General features: G+C 36.2%; 1 protein-coding gene and 1 pseudogene across 2 annotated transcripts in view; both read left to right on the top strand.

Annotated features, from left to right (window-relative positions):
* Positions 1–14,062, top strand: part of KLF8 (Kruppel like factor 8) — a 36,864-nt gene extending 22,802 nt beyond the window's left edge. For both annotated transcript variants that reach the window (XM_032475151.1, XM_032475150.1), the window contains one exon: positions 7,826–14,062. In XM_032475151.1, coding sequence (XP_032331042.1) covers positions 7,826–8,007 — 182 coding nt within the window. In that variant the 3' untranslated portion in view covers positions 8,008–14,062. The remainder of the gene's footprint in view (positions 1–7,825) is intronic.
* An 8,138-nt stretch (positions 14,063–22,200) lies between these two features.
* Positions 22,201–23,506, top strand: LOC102504476 (annotated as a pseudogene).
* The last annotated feature ends 246 nt before the right edge of the window (positions 23,507–23,752 follow it).

Here is a 23,752-nt window from a genome sequence, read left to right on the forward strand (position 1 = left end):
AAGAATTATAAAAACAACAAAAATCAAATTCAGCAGAAAGAAGGAAATAATAAAAATCATAAAGGAAATAAATAAAATAGAAGTTTAAAAAATAGATCAGTAAAACCAAGAGTAGTTTTTTTAAAAGATAAACAAAACTGACAAAACTCTAGCTAAGAAAAGAAAGAGGACCCAGGTAAACAAAATAAGAAATTAAAGAGGAGAAATAACAACTAATACTACTGAAATACAAAAATATCATAAGAATATCATAAGCGATTACTATGAAAATTGTACCAACAAATTGTAAAACCTAGAAGAAATGGACAAGTTTCTAGAAACATACAGACTGCCAAGACTGACTCAAGAATAAACATAATTTTAACACTCTGATCACTAGAAGTGAAATAGAATTTCTAATTAAAAAAAAAAAAAAACCTTCCTTCAAACTAAATTCCAGGACTGTGCAGCTTCACTGAGGAATTCCACCAAACATACAAAGAAAGACTTATACCTATCTTGCTCAAACTATTCCAATAAATTGAGAACACTCCCAAATTCATTCCATGAAGCCAACATCACCCTGTTACCAAAACCAGATAGAGACACGACAGAAAAAGAAAACTACAGGGCAATATCTTTAGTGAATATAGATGCAAAAATTCTCAACAAAGTATTAGCAAACCAAATCCAACAATACATTAAAAGGATTATACAACATAATCAAGTTGGATTCATTCCAGGGTCTCAAAGATGATTCATCATATGCAAATCAATGTGATACACCACATTAACAAAAGGACAGAAAAATCACATGATCATCTCAATGGACACAGAAAAAGCATTTGACAAAATTTAACATTCAGTCTTATTAAAAACACTTACCAAAGTGGGTATAGGGGGGAACATATCTCAACATAATAAAAGCCATTTACGAAAAACCCACAGCCAGCATAATACTCAGTGGTGAAAATTTATAGCCTTCCCACTAAATTCAAGAGCAAGACAAGGATGCCATTCTCACCACTTGTATTCAACATAGTATTGGGAGTCCTAGCCACAACAATCAGGCAAGAAAAAGAAATAAAATGTATCTAAATCGGAAAAGAAGAGGTAAAATTTCAACATTTGCAGACGACATGATACTTTATATAGAGAACTCTAAAAAAAGACTCCACACAAAAACTATTAGAACTAATGAATTGAGCAAGTTATCAGGATACAAGATTAATATACAGAAATCTGTTGCATTTCTTTACACTAACAATGAAATATCAGAAAGGGAAAGTAAAACAAACCCCCTTTAAAATCACATCAGAAAGAATAAAATACCTTGGAATAAACGTAACTAAGGAGATGAAAGACTTGTATCTAAAAGTTGTAAAACATTGATAAAGGAAATTAAAGATGATACAAAGAAATGTAAAGATATCTCATGCTCTTGGATTGGAAGAAATAATATTGTTAAAATTGCCATATTACCCAAAGCAATCTACGGATTTAAAGCAATCCCTTTCAAAGTATCCATGACATTATTCACAGAAATAGAACAAATACTCCTAAAATTTATATGGAACTACAACAGGTTGAAATTGCCAAAGCAATCCTGAGGGAAAAGAATAAAGCTGGAGGCAGAACCCTCTGAGACTTCAGACTGTATGACAAAGCTACAGTAATCAAATCAGCATGGTGTTGGCACAGAGACAGACATATGGATCAATGGAATTGAATAGAGAGCCCAGAAATAAACCTACACACCTATGGTTAATTAATCTTCAATGAAGGAAGCAAGAATGGAGAAAAGATAGTCTCTTCAGCAAGTGGTACTAAGAAAGTTGGATAGCCACATTTAAATCAATGAAGTTAGAACACTCCTTCACACCATATACAATAATAAACTCAAAATGGTTTAAAGACCTAAATATAAGACATGACACCATTTGCAAAACATACTTGGACATAAATTGTAACAATATTTTCTTAGATCAGTCTCCCAAAGCAAAAGAACTAAAAGCAAACATAAACAAATGGGACCTAATCAAACTTAAAAGGTTTTGTACAGCACAGGAATCCATCAATAAAACGAAAAGCCTACATATGGAATGGGAGAAAATATTTATAAATGATGTAACTGACAAGTAGTTAATATCCAAAATGTACAAGTAGCTCATACAACTCAATATTGAAAGAACAAGCAACCCAATCAAATAATAGGCAGAAGACATAAATAAACATTTATCCAAAGAAGACATACAGATGGCCAACAGGTACATGAAAAAAGGCTCAACATTGCAAATTATTAGACAATTTCAGATCAAAGTCACGAAGAGGGATCACCTCACACCAATCAGAATGGCTATAATCAAAAAGTCTACAAATAATAATGCTGGAGAGATTGTGGAGAAAAGGGAACCCACCTACACTGTTGGTAGGAATGTAAATTGGTGCAGCCACTGTGGATAACAGTATGGCAGTTCCTTAAAAAACTAAAAATAGAGCTACTATATCATCCACAATCTTATTCCTGTGTATATATCCTGAAAAGATGAAAACTCTAATTTGAAATGGTACATGCACCCCCATGTTCATAAGTAGCAGTATTTACAATAACCAAGGTGTGGGGAAAAAAACCAACTGCCCGTCAACAGACAATTGGCTTAAGAGGATGTGATACACACACACACACACACACACACACACACACACACACAGAGAGAGAGGAATATTACTCAGCAATAAAAAATGAAATATTGCCATTTGCAGCAACGTGGATGGACCTAGAGAATATTACACTTAGTGAATTAAGTCAGACAGAGAAAGACACATAGCATATGATATCACTTATGTGTGGAATCTAAAAAAATAATACAAATGGTTCTGTACACAAGACAGAGACAGATTCATAAACATAGAAAACAAACTTATGGTTACCCAAAGGGAAGGAGACTGGGGGGAGGATAAATTAGGAGTACAGGATTAATAGATACAAACTACTATACATAAAATAGATAAGAACAAAGATTTACTGAACAGGGAATTATACTCAATACCTTCTAATAACCTATACTGGGAAATAATCATAAAACATTTAAACAGAACTTCAAATATATATCTATAACTTCAAATTTATATGTATATGCATTTAAAGTTATATTTATATACATTTTATCAGATTATTTTATATATGGATATGTGTATATATATGCATATATGTCTATATATATCTGAATCATTTTGCTGTGCACCTGAAACTAACATATTTTAAATCAACTACAATTTATGAGAAGAAGGTTTCCACCTGTTTTATTCTAGTTGTTTTATGGTTTCAGGTTTTACATTTGAGTCTTCACTCCATTTTGAGTTTTTTTTTTTAATATGTTATGAGATAAGGGTCCAGTTTCATTCTTCTGCATGTGGGTATCCAGTTTTCCCAACACCATTTGTTGAAGACTGTTCTTCCCGCAGTGTTTATTATAGGCACGTTGCTGGAAATCAATTGACTGTAGATGCATACATTTATATCTGAGCTCTCTATTCTATTCTATTGGTCTATGTATTTTTATGTCAGCATTTTATTATTTTGATTGCCTTATCTTTGTAATATATTTTGAAAGCAGGAATTATGATGCCTCCAGATTTGTTCTTCTTGGTCAAAATTGCTTTGGCTAGTCAGGGCCTTTTGTGGTTCCACATGAATTTTAGCTTTTTTTTTTTTCTAGTTTTGTAAAGAACACCATTGGGATTTTGATAGGAGTCACATTGAATCTGTAGATTACTTTGGGTATTATGGATATTTTAACAAGGTCAATTTTCCATTCCATGAACACAGGATGTCTTTCCATTTAACTGTGCCTTCTTTAATTCCTTTCATCAGTGTATTATAATTTTCAGTATATAAGTCTTTAACCTCATTAGTTAAATTTATTCCTAAGTATTTTATTATTTTTGTTGCTATTTTGAATGGGATTGTTTTCTTGATTTCTGTTTCAGATACTTTGTTGTTTGTGTATAGAAACATGAGTGATTTTGTATGTTGACTTTGTATATTGCAAGTTTACTGAATTCTTTATTTCTAGCAGGTTTTTTTGTTTGTTTAGAATTTGGGGTTTTCTATGGATATGATCATATCATCTGCAAAGGGAGATAATTTTATTTCTTCCTTTCTGATTTTGGTGCCTTTTATTTCCTTTTCTTGTGTAATGCTCTGGCTATAAGTTCCATTACTATGCTGAAAAAAAATGGGAAGAGTGGGCATCCTTGCCTTGCACTGGATCTTAGGAAAAAATATTTTAGTTTTTTCCTATTCATTATGATGTTAGCTGTTGTTTTGTTGTTTATGGACTGTATTGGGTTGAGATAAGTGTTTATATACCTATTTTCTTGAGAGTTTTAATTATAAATGTATGTTGAACTTTGTCAAGTGCTTTTCTGCATCAATTAAGATGATTATGTAGTTTTTTAAAATTCTGTTAATTTGTTGTTGTTGATGATTTAAGTACATTGAACCATCCTTGCATCATCCCAGGGATAAGTCCATCTTGATCTTTTAATCTACTGTTGAATTCATTTTGCTAGGATTTCATTGAGGATTTTTGCATGTGTGTTCATCGGGGATATTGGTCTATAGTTTTCTTGTAGGGCTTTGTTTGGCTTTGGTATTAGGGTGATGCTGTCCTCATAGAATGAGTTTGGAGATGTTCCTTCCTCTCCCATTTTTTGGAAGAATATAAGAATTGGTATGAATTTTTTTAATGTTTTGTAGAATTCAGTTGTGAAGCCTTCTGGTTTGGGGTTTTTCTTCTTTGGGAGATTTTTGATTGCTGACTCAATCTCCTTATTTGTTATTAATATATTCAGGCTTTCTATTTCTTCTTAATTAAGATTTTGTAGATTGTAAGTTTCAAGGAATTTATTTCTTATAGGTTATCTAGTTTGTTAACATGTAACTGTTTATAATTGTCCCTTATGATCCTTTTTGTTTCCGAGGCATCCATTGTAATGTCTCCTCTCATTTCTGATTTATATTTCAATTTTCTGTTACATTTATTCTTGATTTTGTCATCAATTTAATAAATAACTTGAGCACCTTCTGTACGTGCCAGGCAAGTACTTTACTCCAGTAGTCTTGTATTTATTGTAATCCATCTTATATGGCTAAATGATTTCATGGCTAGATCATTTCAGTGTACAACCTTTTCAAGTCACTCTTGAAATGCTTAGTGTTACACACTACTCCCCTCACCATTGCCTTCTGGCAGTAGTGTATCAAGAAGGAGAGGGCAATAGGAGCTGTCTGTCATAGCCAGAAGGAGTATTTTACCATTGACTTATAATTGGAACATGATAGTAGAAAAGAGCAAACTTTTAGTTGATTTTGTTTTAAAATTCTTTATAGTCATTGCATCCCCCTTGTTTCCTATTCCTGAGGCAAACTACTTACTGCCCCTGTGTTTGCTATGTCACTACATTTAATGCTAAAAATCTAAATTCTTTAGTCTGGTCTTTATAATAGGGGTCATCTCATAGAACTTCTTTAAAGATACCCCGTGCTTCAGGATGGCTGACCTTATGCATCATTCTCTGTGCTTCCTTACCAGCCCATGCCCCTATCTAACTGAGTTGCTTTTTGTCTTTTTTTCCACCCATGTAAAACCTACCCCTGCTTCAAGTTCAGTGCATCACACTAGCCCACAGATTGTCTAGCCTTGGAACTTATCACACTTAACTGTGTCACACAGTTAATATGTACACTTTATATTGTGAATTATTTCCCTATGTATATTTTGTTCTTTAATATTGATAATATATTGATGAAGCTTATGAGTTGTGTCGTATAAAGTGCATTGGCACAAACAGGACCTTGTTCAATGATAATATAAGATATCTGCTTTTGCAATAGGAAAATTGATCTTGCTGAGTCCTGTAATCTGTGTATTCTAGCAATGAGCTGTGGTCCCCACAGGGTGTCACTGCTTTACAAGTCAAATCTTCTTCATTTGGGTGTAGAGAAGATTAGAAATTCTCAGGAGAAATTCTTGAGCGATTGCAACAAAATTGATAGCAATGTGACAGTTTGGAAGTGTGGAGATGTGATAGAATTATATAGGCCAAACAGTGAAAATCTCATTTACACACTCTCAACACCATCTGCAGTCTCATTCTCTTTCTCACTGTTAATAATTTGTTGTATGGTCTTCCAGATCTTTTCTCTTTGGGGTGTGTGTGTGTGTGTGTGTGAGAGAGAGAGAGAGAGAAAGAGAGAGGGAGAGATAGAGACAGAGACACAGAGGCAGAGAGGTTTAGAAAATATAAATGGGATCCCACTGTGTGTGTGTGTGTATTTGTGTGGTGTGTAGCCATTCAGTAGCTTTTTCTTTTCATTTTATAATATTTCATTGGCCATCTTTTGTTCTCCATACATCCAACTCCATCTCATTCTTCTCAGCAGCTAATGCAGCAATTTCTGAATATTGAAATGATCAGTAGCTAACATCTTTAATTCTCAAAATAGTTGCGGTATAATCCACAATTGTGAGTCTGAGTGAATTCTATTCTGTTGCCCATTATTTGAAAGCTGTACAGTTAATTAGTAAACACTTGGGAAGATTGGTAAGTGTTGAAAAAGTTGAAGAAAATATATGCAAACCAGATTGCTACCAGAATTTAGAACAGCATAACATAAAATACCCTGGAGAAATTATAAGGATAAAGGGGAGGAAGAGCCAGATTAAGAGAGACCATTAAATTACCAAAGCATTTTGTATCTGCATTATCACTTATTTATGATTATAAAAATGATACATGCTTATTGCAGAAAATGGGAAATAGAGAAACACTAAGATACTGATTTTTATTTTTTAATTTTTTTATTGTGCTCCTACTTATGTGGGCACCAAGTACTTGATTTTTTTTATTGAAGTATAATTGATTTACAAGGATTACTGATTTTTAAAACATTCAAACAATACAGAAAGGTGAAAAGTAAAAAGGGGAAGTCCTCTTCTCATCATTCTTATCCTCATTTTCTGGGTATTCACTCACTGTTAATTTCTCTCCTAATTTGCATTTAAGTGTATTGGTATTGCCTTTATTTTGAGTATATAGATATATGTTATGTGATCCATGCACCATAATGGGTTCATACTGTGTTAATGTTTTTTATTTTACTTTTTTTCACTTAGTTTTCTATCCAGAGCATACATATTCAATATATAACACAGATGCAACCTGCAGGTACTGAGCATTGAGCTGTTTTTAAAAGTTTGACTTTTCTTACCCCATGCCTTTGAGTTTCTGACCTTTCACAGAAGGCCTGTAGCCTTAGCTGAGGACCCACTCCAGTGAATCACACATTCTTCCTGTGTGTATGGCTCTATTTTAGACTATTTGTTGGGTATTAAAGGAGAGAACATAGTCACTACCATTTGGTATAGAGGAAAATGTCAAAGATTTGGGTTTGATCCCAGTTTTACCATTTAATGGCTATGCTTAAAATGTAAAATGTTTTCAAACAACCTTGTGCGATATTTTTATCCCTCTTTAGAGATGAGAAAACAGAGACCCAGCCAGGGAGAAGCGACTAATTTAAGGTCACACAAGTAATATGTACTTATAGCCAGGATTCAAGGAAAGGCCTGTTTGAGCCAGAGCCTCAAGCCAGCGCTTTCCACTCAACCATCGTGGCTTCTCTTTAAGACTTCTGTAAAGGTGGAGGAGAGCATGTCTTCAAAGTGATTGCCTTGTCTTTTGACCAAAACCTTAATAAAAGGTTATGTAGTCTGTATCTTTCCAGTATCCAAACATCTCACATCTGATTCCTTTTGTTCTGTCATGTCCTTTCTTTTAGGAGAGAAACCTTATAAGTGCACCTGGGATGGCTGCTCCTGGAAATTTGCTCGCTCAGATGAGCTCACCCGCCATTTCCGCAAGCACACAGGCATCAAACCCTTCCGGTGCACAGACTGCAACCGTAGCTTTTCTCGCTCTGACCACCTGTCCCTGCACCGCCGGCGCCATGACACCATGTGAGCGGCACAGACTGCGCTAGAAGAGCTGCACAGACTGCGCTAGAAGAGTTGCACTGGTCTCTTTCCTGTGTGTGTGTGTGTGTACGCGCGAGCGCGCGCACGTGCATTGAGATCATGACCATCTTTTCCTCTTTGACTTCAGCTTGCCTCTGGGATGGGATTGGAACAGCTCAGTGAGCCAGGTTGAGACTGGAAGAAAAGATAGCTGATCTCCCACGTGGACTCTTTATATTTCACCTTCATTTTTCCACTGTCCAGTTCCCAATTTTTTCAACCTCCGCATGGGTTGAATTCCAGTGCGGCACCCATGGTTGCCCCCCTCACCCCGGCCCCTATTATGAGATAGGACATTTTTCCTACAATAACAAAACAGGAATCAAATTCAAGGCTGTGAACACACATACGCTGCTTTTTTTTTCTTCTTGTTTTCTAGAATTCTTATCCATATTTTTTGAATCAGTACATCAAAGTTGCTGGTAGTGTCCTAAAATGACTTTTTCCAAGGTCCTAGACAAAAGAGGGCATAGCGCTGTAGTTGGTTAGTAAGATTTACAGGGATTTGGATCCTGAGTATAGGGCATATTCTCAGTGAATAAGCTGAGTCCCATACCAAACTCAGAAGTTTTGTAAATCTAATCCTATTTGTTCTTACACTTTGGTTTTCAGACAATGCTGGTGCTTCTGCTTCTAAAGTCCATTGAAGGGAATGAAACGATGTTCTTTTCCTTCTCCTTTCCTCCTTTCTTGCTCCTCCTTCTTCAGGATTAAGGATTTTGCTGCACAATTGCATTCTTTGTTAGGTTAAATTTGGACAAAAATTCAAAGCACACATCGACACGCCAGTAAGGAGAAAAGTGTTCCAGGAGAGTATGTTGGGCAGTGACAGGAACAAGTAGACCCAGAATGATCCTGAAAACAAATAGAGAGGGACTTTTACTTGGATAGGATATCAAAAGTGCTGTAATAACAAGCCTCATTCAAATGGCAACCTGTTGATACAGTGTCTTAAGGGGCTGCTCTGTACTGTTTATTCTTTTGTTTACATAAAGCAACAGCATATTGCATGATGAGAAATCACACACTGGGGCCATGTTATACAGAGGTAAGGGGTTGGAAGAAAAAAAATTCATTCCATGGCATTATTAAAATACATTCCCGTGTTTCAAATGGAATATAAGAGGCTTTTGGTGAAAACTGACAAAAAGCAATTTGATGTTCTGCAGCTGCTATGAATACCTAAGCCATTTCTTTTAGCCATTAAAGCAGGTTGTATAAAATACACATTTGGTTACCCAATCAGACTGTTTCATAATAGTCTCTGGGACATAAAACCCTCTGTTCCATGCCCTGGACCTCAGATCTACCTCTACATGGCATGTTTCCTCTCCCGGGGTTGGGGAGGGGAGACTTCGCATCACTTAATTTTGGATGCAGCCTCTCTCCTAAAGGTTGTCTTCATATGGTACCCCATTTTTTTGGCAGGTAATCAACCAGTCCCTCTTGAATACTTTAAGTTGCTACCTCCTAAGGCCATTTATTCTGACTAAATTATAGAATTCTTGCACCAAGAAGGGATCCTATTAACTGTCTAGTCCTACACATCATTAGTATTTTACAGATGAGACAAATACGGGTCACAGTCTTTCCCCAGGTGTTTGTTTCCTTGTGGCCTTTTAGACCTGCACACCCATTCTCCCAGGGATCACATTATTAAACCAAATTTTAAAATACATTATTGGTTGCAGTATTTGTCCAATTTTATATGTTATGCTTCAGAAACTTTAGACCACTCACAAAATCATTTACGGTTGACTGGTAAGTAAAATGTGTTTGTGGTCATTGATATATAACATTAGGCACACAATTTTTCTATTCTGACACTTTCTATAATATCTCAGCTTTGATTTACCTCATTTCAACTTAAAATGTCTTTCCAGACCATAAACTCTCATAAATTCAAGGACTACCTGTATTTTTCAAAATATGTAGATTTTTTACTATTTTATCATTGTTATTTTGATGTAAGTTTTTCCCTGACTTCTGGTGTGCAAGTTCCATACTGTAGACTAATTGCTAAAGCACTAGGAAATATCTAGGGCCAATCTGTTAAAGGGGAATTACCATCATACATAAGTTTAAGCTTATAATTAAGTAGTTGATATGGTGTTTCACAGCAGTGTCCAAGGACTTACCCATTTTCTCCAGAGTTTGGATCTGAGACTCCTTTTCCAAAATTCATAACTGATCTGTGCCCTTCAGACTTCAGGATCTTTTGCATAAGAGCATATGATCTATTTATAAATAAACGCTATCAAACATACTGTTGTACTAACTAGGATAATCAAATTAGGATTCCAAACATTGCTATCCTTGACATCACTAAGCTCTTATTATTCAAATATTTTCCTGGAAAGTAATGAGGGACTTTGTGAATGCTTTATTAATTGTCTATAGTCAGGAAACAGTTCTAACCCTATTCTCATTGCCCTCTCCCTTCCAAATAATGATAAAATCCTGTCAATTATTTACATATACTTTAAGAAATATGCCCAATCCATTAAGAGTATTTCATGGAGTGCAGGTATTCAAATATAGTATAATACTGTACCACACCAAAAGCACATAGAACTTTGTTAAATAGACAGTGAGATTAAAAGGCACTGTCGCTCTTAGGTGGCATTTGGGATTAATTGAATTTGCTGTGCTCACACCAGTAAAGCACCATTATGAGGACAGTTGCCTAGGGCATGGAAAATGGCCTTGTTCGGTAGGGTTGAATAATATCCTGGGATTTGTTGCAGTAGAATTCCTCCATCTGTAGATGATTGGCAGTTGAACATTACTATTGATAATTATGATTGGAAAATTCAGGAGAAACTATGAAGATTGTGAACTGGTTGAGTACCTTAGGTAGAGTGAATTATGGGCAAGACAGAAAGGTTTGTGAGACTAACTTCTTTTTAAATAAACTTTTTATTTTAAAAGTTTTAGATTTACAGAAAAATTGTGAAGATAGTACAGAGCGTTTCCCTATACTTCACACCTAGTTTTCCCTATTATTAACATCTTTCATTAGAATGGTACATTTGTTGTAATTAATGAAGTAATGTTGATACATTATTATTAACTAAGGTCCAAACTTTATTCAGATTTCCTTAGTTTTTGCCTAATATCCTTTTTCTTTTCCAGTATCCCATTCAGGATACCACATCACATTTAGTAGTCATATCTCCTTAGGCTTCTCTTGGTTGTGACAATTTCTCATACTTTCTTCTTTCCTGTGACCTTGATGGTTTCGAGGAGTATGCCCCTCAATTAATATTTGTTGTTTTTCTCATGATTAAATTGAGCTTATGGGTTTGGGGGAGGAAAACCACAGATATGAACTCCCATTTCCATCACATCATATTAACATGATTGACTCTTGATGTTAATTTTGATCACCTGGCTGAAATAGTGTTTGTCAGGTTTCTCCCCTGTAATCCACCCCACCTTCCATACTGTACTCTTTCGAAGGAAATTACTATGTGTAGCCCACACTTAAGGAATGGTTAGTTACACATTACATCCTTGAAGGGGAGCATCTACATAAATTATTTGGAATTCTTCTGCGTGGGAGATTTGTCTACTCTCCCTCATTTATTTATTTATGTAATCATTTAGTCATATCAGTATGGACTCATGGATATATATTTTGCACTTTGAGTTATAATCCAATACAACTTATTTTGTTGCTCAAATTGTTCCAGCTTTGGTCACTGGGCACTCTCTTGGTTGACTCCCAAGTTCTTTTGACATATCCCCCTATCTTTTTTGTGTGTGTGTGGCACATCTTCATTTTTTGGCACTACAACATGCTCCAAGCTCATCTTGTATATTTTTTTTGCCAGTTCTTATAATCAACCATTTTAAGGAGTCCAGGTTTCTGTTCATGGAGAATTGTATTAGAAACCAAGATCTGGGTATTAGGTATGCTTGTTGCTACTGGGGTATTGTTGCTTCTAGGTCATCTCAGATGACAGTGCAAGGAAATATATGTGTGTACACTAACCCATGTATATAAACACATATCTACAAATATTTCTATATGTATTAATCATCCATATCTTTATTAAGGCTAAACATGAGTTCATACTGATGTCTACAACTCCAGTCCATTACCACATGGATTATCCTATCTTAGCCTTTTCCCTTTGCTTACTCTAATCTTCTACTCTAACAATGAGAAACCTGGCTCCCACACTCTGCCATCTACTTACTTAATTGTCTAATTCAAAAGCACATTGTAGTGGTATCTTATTGTTGATCTGTACACCCGTAGGAGCAGCTAGAGCACAGTGGTTATGTACATGATAGTAACATTTTTAGAACTCCAACAGTTCTTTAAAACAAAGTGATCTTCAAAATTCAGGAATTACAGATTTCTATGATCTGAGTTCCAGGAACTTAGAGTGTATCCTGCCTTCAAAAGGTTTTCTGAAGAACCAAACCATTGAGAATTGACCTAATCTTTAATAAGACAGGAAATTATTGATCCTCCACAGTGTGCTAATACCTATATAGAAATATGGACACAGAAGAAAGTGAGTGTGCCCAATTTAAAGAAACACTTAGCACTATCTTTTCTCACTGTTAAATATGGCTCTCTGACAATAGAGGTGCTACCCTAAGTTACCTCTCTTCCATATTTTCCCATCTCTCACTTGGTTGACCTTAGGCAAGTCACATCACCTCTCTGTGCCTCAGTTAACCCATCTGTAAAATGGGGATCCAAATATCTACCTCACAGGAATGTTGTGAGGATTCTTATTAATGGATGTTGGCAAAAATGACAAGTGATCCTTATATGAACAACAAAGTATTATGATTACCACTATGATAATTATAGTACTCTATATTTACCCTAGAAAAAGGAGAGGAGTAGGCTTCTTGGATGATAAAGAGCTAAATTTGAGTCAGTAACAAAGGTAATTAAAGAGTGGTCACTAGAAGCAATATTATCTCTTCCTCCCACTTTCCTTACATTCTCCTTGTTGCTAACTATAGGATTCTCATCTGTTTCCATACTCAAAGCATATTAGGGCTTAAAGGAATAAGCAGACAAAACCCGTTGCTTTAAAAGCTGTATTCTTCCCCTTTCCTGATTCTATCTGGACCATATTACATATCACCCTGTCAGAAGCACAGAGGCAATTTCCCAGAGCCTTTCAAACTTTGGCCAGTCCAGCTTCACCAGTTAAATATTCTCTTTTCCCATTTATTATATTCTTAACAGTATAAGAAGAAGGGAAACGGGGTGGGGTGGTTGGGATTGGAGTGGGATGGAAGAGGATAGAATTTATATCAGTGGCAGGATATCTCTTTGATTTTCAAATACTGGTTTTATCTTCCATTTCCTTTTCTGGTGGTGGGTTGGGAACAGGGAGAGAGACACTATTTTGTTAATTAAGAAACTCTTCTTCCCTTCCAGTAGATGTTTCCCAGGATCAGTGCAAGTAGTTGTGTTGGACATTATTCCTATGTTGTATGCAGTGCGGTTTTCATTGTATTTCTAAATAAAAAGAGGAAGAGAATCCCTAGCTGTCCACTCCTGTTTTTTGACAGGAAGACACAGTGGGAGAACAGTGCCAGAAACTGACTCTTCATTTTTGTGTTGGGGAAAGGAGCCTGCAGTGAAATGACTGATTTTTGTCATTGTTTGTTTAAAGAAATTGTAGGACAGTATATTAAGCTTTATTGCTTATAACTCTTGTCTGTGCCTCATTATTTCAGTGCTTTAGAGCAGCAACCTGTTTTGTTTTCTATTTTATACTAGTTCTTGCTCCAGAGGCATGACGTTGAGGCTAGGATCATGAGCAATCTCTCATAAACAAGCCTGTTAGGCATCCAGAAGTACAAGAATTGCCTCAGTTAGCATGGTCACATAGAGATTACTCTGTTCTAGCCCAATGGGACTTTTCCTCTGTGGCATCCAGGCAGGGTGTGTGCTTGGGAACTAAGCGATCTTGTTATGTTTGATCATTGTACTTTTTTTATTAATAAAAATATTTTAAACTTCAGAATCTATGGCTATAATCATTTGTCTCCAAAGGTTTATGTTTTCACAACATGGCATGGTATGCATAGATTGTTTTCTTTCCCTTAACTGGGTAAAGTTGTGGTATAGCTACTGTATAATAGCATGGTGCAAGAAAGGAAGCTAGGCTGTCTTGAAGACAATAATTTCTCTATTTAAGTACATCAGACCCTCCCCATTCTTGGAAATCTATTCAGCATGTCCCTGAAAGGGGCTTCATGAAAACTGTGTGCTCCTTTTGTATATTTCCTACGGATAATCCTCCTGTGTGATACAGACTCAGCTGGCTAGATTTCCCTCCCCATCCTTGTTCCTTTCACAATTTTTGTTTGTTTTTTCCTAAGAAGGAATGCAGGAGAGAAGGGTATTGGGACAGCTTTAAACTCCAAAGCTACCTCAATACAAATACCACCCCTGGATGGGGATATGGGAAGCGGCCTTTTCTATAGATTCTTCTGTGAGACACCTTGTCTTTCAGAAACATTCTGGGTAAAAAGTAAAAGGGGGGAAATCCTGTGAGATTAAAGTCAAGAGCTGAAAGGACAGACTGAAGAGTAACTGTTCCTGGGGCTGCCAGAAGGGATTTTTCACTACAAATACTATAAAACAAGGAATCTCAGACTTATAAGTTTCCCAATAGTATTTCTTTACTCATTTAATGATTCTAAGAGTCATTGTCATCCTTTTGGTTTAAAAGAATCATCACTTCAATACTATAAATACATTGACTGAAAAGCTACCAACAATCCAGGTTCTTTGCTTGTTGCTATGGAGATGAATAAAACAGCTGCTCTCAAGAAATTCACTCTCTAATAGGGCATATTAACATGAAAAAAAAAACACAATAATTTTTTTTGCTGAAGTATAGTCAATGTACAATGTTGTGTTAATTTCTGATGAACAGTATAGCGATTTATTTACAAATATATATTTTTTCTCTTTTTTTCATTATATACCATTACAAGGTATTGAATATAGCTCCATGTGCTATACAGTAGCACATATTTGTTTATCTATTTTATAAACAGTAGTTAGTATCTGCAAATCCTGGACCCAAATTTATCCCTCCACACTCCCCTTTCCACCCTGGTAACCATAAGATTTTTTTCTATGTCTGTGAGTCTGTTTCTGTTTTGTAAATAAGTTAATTTGTCTATTTTTAAAAATTTCACATTTAAGTGATATCATATGGTATTTTCCTTTCATTTTCTGGCCTACTTCACATAGTATGATGATCTTCAAATCCATCCATGTTACTGCAAATGGCATTAGTTTATTCTTTTTTATGGCTGAATAGTATTCCATTGTATACATATACCAAAACATTTTTATCCAATCATCTGTCAATGGACATTTCGTGTCTTGGCTATTGTAAATAGTGCTTCTATAAACATAGGGGTGCATGTATCTTTTCCAGTTAGTGCTTCCTACAGATATATGCCCAGGAATGGGATTGCTGTATCATAGGGTAAGTCTATTTTCAGTTTTTAAAGAAATTCCCATACTGTTTTCCATAATGGCTACACCAAACTACATTTCCACCAACAGTGTAGGAGGGTTCCCTTTTGTCCACAGCCTCTCTAGCATTTATCATTTGTGGACTTTTAATGATACCCATTCTGACTGGTGTGAGGTAATACCTCATAGTTTTGCTTAGCATTTCTCTGATAATAAGCAAAATTGAATATTTTTTCATGTGAGTATTGGCCATTTGTATGTCTTCATTGGAGAAATGTTTAGTTAGGGCCTCTGCCCATTTTTGATTGGATTGTTTTTTGTTCTTATTAAGTTGTATTAGTTGTTTCTATATTCTGGAAATTAAGCCCTTGTCAGTTGCATCATTTGTAAATATTTTCTCCCATTCCATGGGTGGTCTTTTCATTCTGTTTATGGTTTCCTTTGCTATAAAAAAGCATTTGATTAGGTCCCATTTCCTTATTTTTGCTTTTATTTCAATTGCCTTAGTAGACTGCCCTATGAGAACATTGCTAAGATTTATGTCAGAGAATGTTTTAACTATGTTTTCTTTTAGAAGGTTTACAGTGTCATGTTTATATTTATGTCTTTAAGCCATTTTGAGCTTCTTTTTGTGTATGGTGTGAGGGAGTGTTCTAATTTCATTTTCATTAATTTACATGCCTGCATCCAGCTTTCCCAACACCACTTGTTGAAAAGACTGTCTTTTCTCCATTGGACATTCTTGCCTCCATTGTCAAAGATTAATTGATCAAAAATGTGTGGGGTTTTATTTCTGGATTCTCTATTCTGTTCTGTTGATCCATGTCTGTATTTCTGCAAATACCATGCTGTTTTGATTACTGTAGCTCAGTAGTATTGCCTAAAGTCTGGGAGGGTTATTCCTCCAGATTGATTCTTCTTCTTCAGTAATGCTTTGGCAATTCTGGGTCGTTTGTGATTCCATATAACTTTTAAGATTATTTGTTCTACTTCTGTGAAAAATGTCCTGGGTAGTTTAATAGGGATCACATTAAATCTGTAGACTGCTTTGGGGAGTATGGCCATTTTATTAATTCATCCTATCCAAGAACATGGGATATATTTCCATTTCCTTAAATCATCTTTAATTTCCTTAATCCATGTTTTATAGTTCTCTGCCTGTGATTCACCTCCTTGGTTTATTTTAAGTATTACTTATGTGATTTTAAAGCAATTATTTTCTACTTTCATTTTCTAATATTTCATTGTTTGTGTAGAGAAATGCAACAGATTTCTGTATGTTAATCTTACATCCTGTTACTTTGCTGAATTCATTTATCAGATCTAGTAGTTTTTCTGTGGCATCTTCAGGGTTTTCCATAAATAGTATTGTTATCCACATATAGTGACAATTTTACTTCTTCCCTTACAATTTAGATGAATTTTCTTACTTTTTCTGGTCTTATTGCTATGGTTGTTATTTCCAATACTTTGTTGAATAGAAGTGGTGAGAGTGGGAATCCTTGACTTATTCCAGATTTTTGTGGAAAAGATTCAACTTTTCACCAATATTATGTAGGCTGTGCATTTGTCATAAATACTTTTTATTATGTTGATATATGTTCCCTCTATATGCACTGTGGTAAGAGGTTATCTAATGAATGGATGTTGAATTTTATCAAATGCTTTTTCTGCATCTATTGAGATGATTATGTGATTTTTGTCTTTCATTAGTTTACGTGGTGTACCACATTTATTTGCATACGTTGAACCATCCTTGTGTCCCACGGATGAGTCCAAATTGATCATAGTGTATGCCCTTTTCTATATCTTGTATTCAATTTTCTAATATGTTGTTGAAAATTTTTGCACAGTACTGTCTTAAGTGTCATAATAGATATATGCTCAAATCTTTTGAAAATGGCACAGTAGAAGGACACTCATAGCTCACCCTCTCCTACAAATACACCAAAACTCAGATCCACTGACACACCCAGCCAACCAGAGCACCTGCTGAACTCTGACAGTATATTCTCCTATTCAAAAGACAAAGACACCACAAACTGTTTTATTTGTCCATAGGCTTCAGATAGATAAATGAATAAACTCCTTAAGGACCAAAATAGATAACTGATACTCCATAAGCCACAGTGCCAGAGAGATATGAGCAAGATGAAGAAGCAGAGGAATCACTCCCAATTAAAAGAACAAAAGAAATCTCCTGAAAGAACAAAAATATTGAAGGAACTAAAAGAGATAGTGTTTAGAGACATGAAATATGTCAAAAATGAAATTGAAGCTATAAAGAAGAGCCAAGTAGAACTGGTAAACTCATTTGCTGAGATGAGAGCTGATATAAAGGCTGTGCAAAGCAGGCTAGATAATGCAGAGGAATGAATAAGTCACCTAGAAGACAGGACAACAGAAAGCACCCAATCAAAACAGCTGAGAGAAATGCAAATAATAAACCAAAGAAAAAAATAAAAGGTACCTAAGGGATAATATAAAGCATGCCAATCTACACATAATAAGGGTTCCAGACGGGGAAGAAAGATTAAAGGGGATTGAAAAGGTATTGGAAAAATTATGACTGAAAACTTCCCAAACCTAAAGAAAGAATTAGATATCCAAGTACAGGAAGTTCAGAGGATCCCAAACAAGAAGACCCCAAACAGACCCACACCAAGACATATCATAATCAAGATGACCAGATTCAAGGATAAAGAAATGATCTTAAAGGCAGCAAGAGAAAACAAAGAATGAGTTACAAGGGAACCCCCATAAGGCTCTCAGCTGATTTCTCTACACAAACACTACAGGCCAGAAGGGAGTGGCAAGATAGATACAAAGTCCTGAATGAAAAAAAGATGCATCCTAGGATACTTTATCCATCAAGGTTATCCTTTAGAATAAGAGGAGAGATAAAGAATTTCACAGACAAGGAAAAACTAAAAGAGTTTAGCAACACTAAACCCATGCTAAAAGAAATATTGACAGGTCTACTCTAAATAGAAAAGCAGGATGCTACAAAAATGAGAAACTCATAACTGGAAAGGTGATAACTACCATGAATTACAAATAGAATAAACATGAAATTGTAAAAGAAGACATCTAAATCACGAAGAGTGGAAGAGGGAAGCAAGAAAATAGAGGTCTTCTTTTTCTTTTTTAAATTTTTGTTCTCAGTAGGATGAGTTTGAGCTTATATTACGATCTGTTTAATACAAACAGTTACAGTAATGGATTAATAGACTTAAAATAAAGGGTAACCACATGCCAAAAACTTACAAGGGAGTCACAAAAACTAAATAAAATCCAAGATAATACAAAGGAAAATTATAAAACCACAATAGGAATAAGAAAGAAACAAAGAGGAAATACCAAATCAACTGCAAAAATAAGTTCAAACTGGCAATAAAAACACATCTATCATTAATTACTGTAAATGTTAATGGACTAAATGCTCCAATCAAAAGACATAGAGTGGCAGACTGGATAATAAAGCAAGAACCTTCAATATGCTGCATACAACAGACCCACCTTAGGGAGAAGGACACATATAGATTAAGAGTGAAAAATGGAAAAGGATATTCCATGCAAATGGAAAAGCCAAAAAAGCAGGTGTTGCAGTACTGATTTCAGACAAAACTGACTTTAAAACAAAGGCCATAAAGAAAGATAAAGATGGACATTTTATAATGATTAAAGGAGTGATACAAGATGAGGATATTACACTCGTTAATATATATACACCCAATATAGGAGCATCTAAATACATAAAATAAATACTAACAGAGACAAAGGGGAATATTGATGAGAATACATCGTAGTTGGAGATTTTAACATCACATTAACATCATTAAACAGATCTTCCAGACAGAAAATAAATAAGGCAACAGAGAAAGTAAATAATACAATAGAAACATTAGATTTGGTGGATATTTTCAAAGCATTACACCCCCCCAAAATAGGATATACATTCTTTTCAAGTGCACATGGAACATTTTCTAAGATTGACCTTGTACTTCAGCACAAAAGAAACCTCAACAATTTTAAGAAGATATAAATTATCTCAAGCATCTTTACTGACCACAATGCCTTCAAATTAGAAATCAACAACAGAGAAACAAAGGAGAAAAAAAGGAAAGCATGGAGATTAAACAATATGCTATTAAAAAAGCAATGGGTCAATAAGGAAATCAAATGAAATTAAAAAATATCTTGAGACAAATGAAAATGAAAGTACAACCACATAAAATTAATGGGACACAGCAAAGGCAGTGCTAAGAGGGAATTTATAGTGATACAGGTCTTCCTCAAAAAAGAAGAACAATCTCAAATAAACAATTTCACCCACCAGCTGAAACAACTAGAAAAACAAGAATAAAAACCCCCAAAAGGCAGCAGAAGGAAGGAAATTATAAAGATTAGGGAGGAAATAAATAAAATAGAGATTAAAAAAAATAGAAAAGAATCAATCAAACCAAAAGCTGGTTTTTTGAAAAAGTAAATAAAATTGACAAACCTCTGGCCAAACTCACAAAGAAGAAAAAAGAGAGAGCACAAATTAGCAAAATAAGAAAGGAAAATGGAGAAATTACAACAAATAAAATAGAAATATAGACTATCATATGAGAATACTATGAAAAACTATATGGAAACAAACTGGATAACCTAGAGGAGATGGACAAGTTTCTGGAAACATACTGTCCACCAAAATTGAATCAGGAAGAAATTGACCACTTGAACAAACTGATCACTAGAAATGAAATTGAAATAGCAATAAAAAACCTCCCTACAAATAAAAGCCCAGGACCGGACAGCTTCACTGGGGAATTCTACCAAACATACAAAGAAGAACTCATACCAGTCCTTCTCAATCTCTTCCAGAAGATTGAAAAGGAGGGAATACTCCCAAACTCATTCTATGAAGCCACCATCACCCTGATACCAAAACCAGGCAAAGACTGCCAGAAAAGATAACTATAGGCCAATATCACAGATGAACATAGATCCCAAAATCCTTACCAAAATATTAGCAAATAGAATCCAACAACACATAAAAAAGATTATACATCATGATCAAGTTGGGTTCATACCAGGGACACAAGGGTGGTTCAACATACGCAAAACAATCAATGTAATACATCACATCAATAACAGAAAGGACAAAAACCACATGATCATCTCAATAGATGCAGAAAAAGCACCTGATACAATTCAACACAGATTTATGATAAAGACTATCACCAAAATGGGTATAGAGGGAACATATCTCAACATAATAAAAGCTATATACAACAAACCTACAGCCAGCATAGTACTCAACATTGAAAAACTCAAATCTTCCCACTAAAATCTGGGACCAGACAAGGATGCCCACTATCACCACTCCAATTCAACATAGTCTTGGAAGTCCTAGCCACAGCAATCAGACAAGAGAGAGAAATCAAAGGGATTCAAATTGGAAAAGAAGAGGTAAAAGTGTCACTATATGCCGACAACATGTTACTATATATAGAAAACCCTAAAAGGTCCACACAAAAGCTTCTAGAGCTGATTGAAGAATTCAGCAAGGTAGCAGGTTACAAGATTAACGTTCAACAACCAGTTGCATTTCTTTACACTAAGGATGAATCAACAGAAGAAGAAAGTAAAGAAACAATCCCCTTTAAAATAGCACCCAAAGTAATAAAATATATGGGAATAAATCTAACCAAGGAGGTGAAAGAATTATACACAGAAAACTATAAACCATTGATGAAGGAAATTAAAGAAGACTTTAAAAAATGGAAAGATATTCCATGCTCTTGGATTGGAAGAATGAATATTGCTAAAATGGTCACACTGCCCAAGGCAATCTACAGATTTAATGCAATCCTTATCAAATGACCTAGGACGTATTTCACAGAACTAGAACAAATCACAATAAAACTTATATGGAACCATCAAAGACATAGAATTGCCAAAGCATTACTGAAGAGAAAGAAAGAGGCTGCAGGAATAACTCTCCCAGACTTCACATAATACTATAGAGCTACAGTCATCAAGACAGCATGGTATTGATACAAAAACTGACATATAGTCCAATGGAACAGAATAGACAGCCCAGAAATGAACCCACAAACTTTTGGTCAACTAAACTTTGACAAAGGAGGCAAGAATATACAATGGAATAAAGACAGTCTCTTCAGCAAATGTTGTTGGGAAAACTGGACAGCAGCAGGTAAAGCTTGAAGCTAGAACACTCCCTTACACCATACACAAAAATAAACTCAAAATAGATCAAAGACTTAAACATAAGACAAGATACAATAAACTTCCTAGATGAAAATATAGGCAAAACATTATCTGACATAAATCTCAAAAATGTTCTCCTAGAACAGTCTACTCAAGCAATAGAAATAAAAGCAAAAATAAACAAATGGGACCTAGTGAAACTTACAAGCTTCTGCACAGCAAAGGAAACCAGAAGTAAAACAAAACGACAATCTACGGAATGGGAGAAAATCTTTGCAAATGAAACCAACAAAGGCTTGATCTCCAGAATATATAAGCAGCTCATACTACTTAATAAGAAACAACCAAACAACCCAATCGAAAAATGGGCAAAAGACATAAACAAGCCCACAGCCCAGCATCTGAGTCCTGGCCTCCCGCTTTCCTCGTGAAACAGACACCATGAGCTTCAGCACCCAGTCCAGCTTCTTCAACTACCGGTCCACCGGCTCCGTGTAGTCGTGCTACCTGCGCCACGACCAGTCAGCAGCGCGGCCAGTGTCTCTGCAGGCGACGGGGGCTCTAGATCTCGGATCTTCGTGTCCCTCTCCACCAGCGTATGGGGCGACTGGGGTTCCGTGAACCTGGGCATGCAGATGGTCGGGTGTGGGGTGGGCGTAGGGGGCATCCAGGGAGAGAAGGAGACCATTCAAGACCGAATGACTGCCTGACCTCCTATCTGGAGAAGGTGAGGAGACTGTAGGCTGACAATCGGAGACTGGAGATCAAAATTCGGAAACACCTGGAGAAGAAAGGACCCCAGGTCCGAGACTGGAGGCATTACTTGAAGACCATTGAGAATCTGAGGGCTCAGATCTTTGCAAATTCTGTGGACAATGCCCGCATCGTTCTGCAGATTGACAATGCCCGTCTCGCTGCTGATGACTTCAGAGTCAAGTATGAGACAGAGCTGACTATGCTCCAGTCTGTGGAGAGTGACATCCATGGGCTCCACAAAGTCATTGATGACACCAATGTCATTCACCTGCAGCTGGAGACAGAGATCAAGGCTCTCAAAGAGGAGCTGCTCTTTATGAAGAAGAATCATGAGGAGGAAGTAAAGGGTCTACAAAACCAGAATACCAATTCTGGGCTGACTGTGGAGTTGGATGCCCCCAAGTCTCAGGACCTGAGCAAGATCATGGCAGACATCTGGGCTCAGTATGACGAGCTAGCTCGGAAGAATCGAGAGGAGCTGGACAAGTACTGGTCCCATCAGATTGAGGAGAGCACCACAGTGGTCACCTCGCAGACTGCTGAGATAGGAACTGCTGAGACCCTCACAGAGCTGAGACGGAATGTGCAGTCCCTGGAGATTGACCTGGAATCCATGAGAAACCTGAAGGCCAGCTTGGAGACTAGCCTGAAGGAGGTGGAGGCCCGCTACGCCATGCAGATGGAGCAGCTCAAAGGGTTTCTACTATATCTGGAGTCGGAGCTGGCCCCGACCCGGGCAGAGAGGCAATGCCAGAACCAGGAGTACGAGGCCCTGCTGAACATCAAGGTCAAGCTGGAGGCTGAGATCAACACCTACCGCCGCCTGCTGGAAGATGGGGAGGACTTCAATCTTAGTGACGCCGTGGACAGCAGCAACTCCAGGCAAACCATCCAGAAGACCACCACCCTCAGGCTTGTGGATGGCAGTTCTGAAGTTCTGAAGCATTAAGAAGGCAGAATTGATGCCCTTTGGGGAGTGAGAGGCCAACAAAAGTTCAGATGTTCTTGCAAAAAAAAAAAAAAAAGATGTAAACAAGCAATTCTCCAAGGAAGACATACAAATGATCAATAGTCACATCAAAAAATGCTCAATATTGCTGATTATCAGAGAAATGCAAATCAAAACTACAATGAGGTATCACCTCACACCAGCCAGAATGGCCATCATTCAAAAATCCACAAATGACAAATGCTGGAGAGGCTTTGGAGAAAGGGGAACCCTCCTACACTGCTGGTG

The sequence above is a fragment of the Camelus ferus genome, chromosome X (assembly GCF_009834535.1).
Source record: "Camelus ferus isolate YT-003-E chromosome X, BCGSAC_Cfer_1.0, whole genome shotgun sequence".
Lineage (NCBI taxonomy): Eukaryota > Metazoa > Chordata > Mammalia > Artiodactyla > Camelidae > Camelus > Camelus ferus.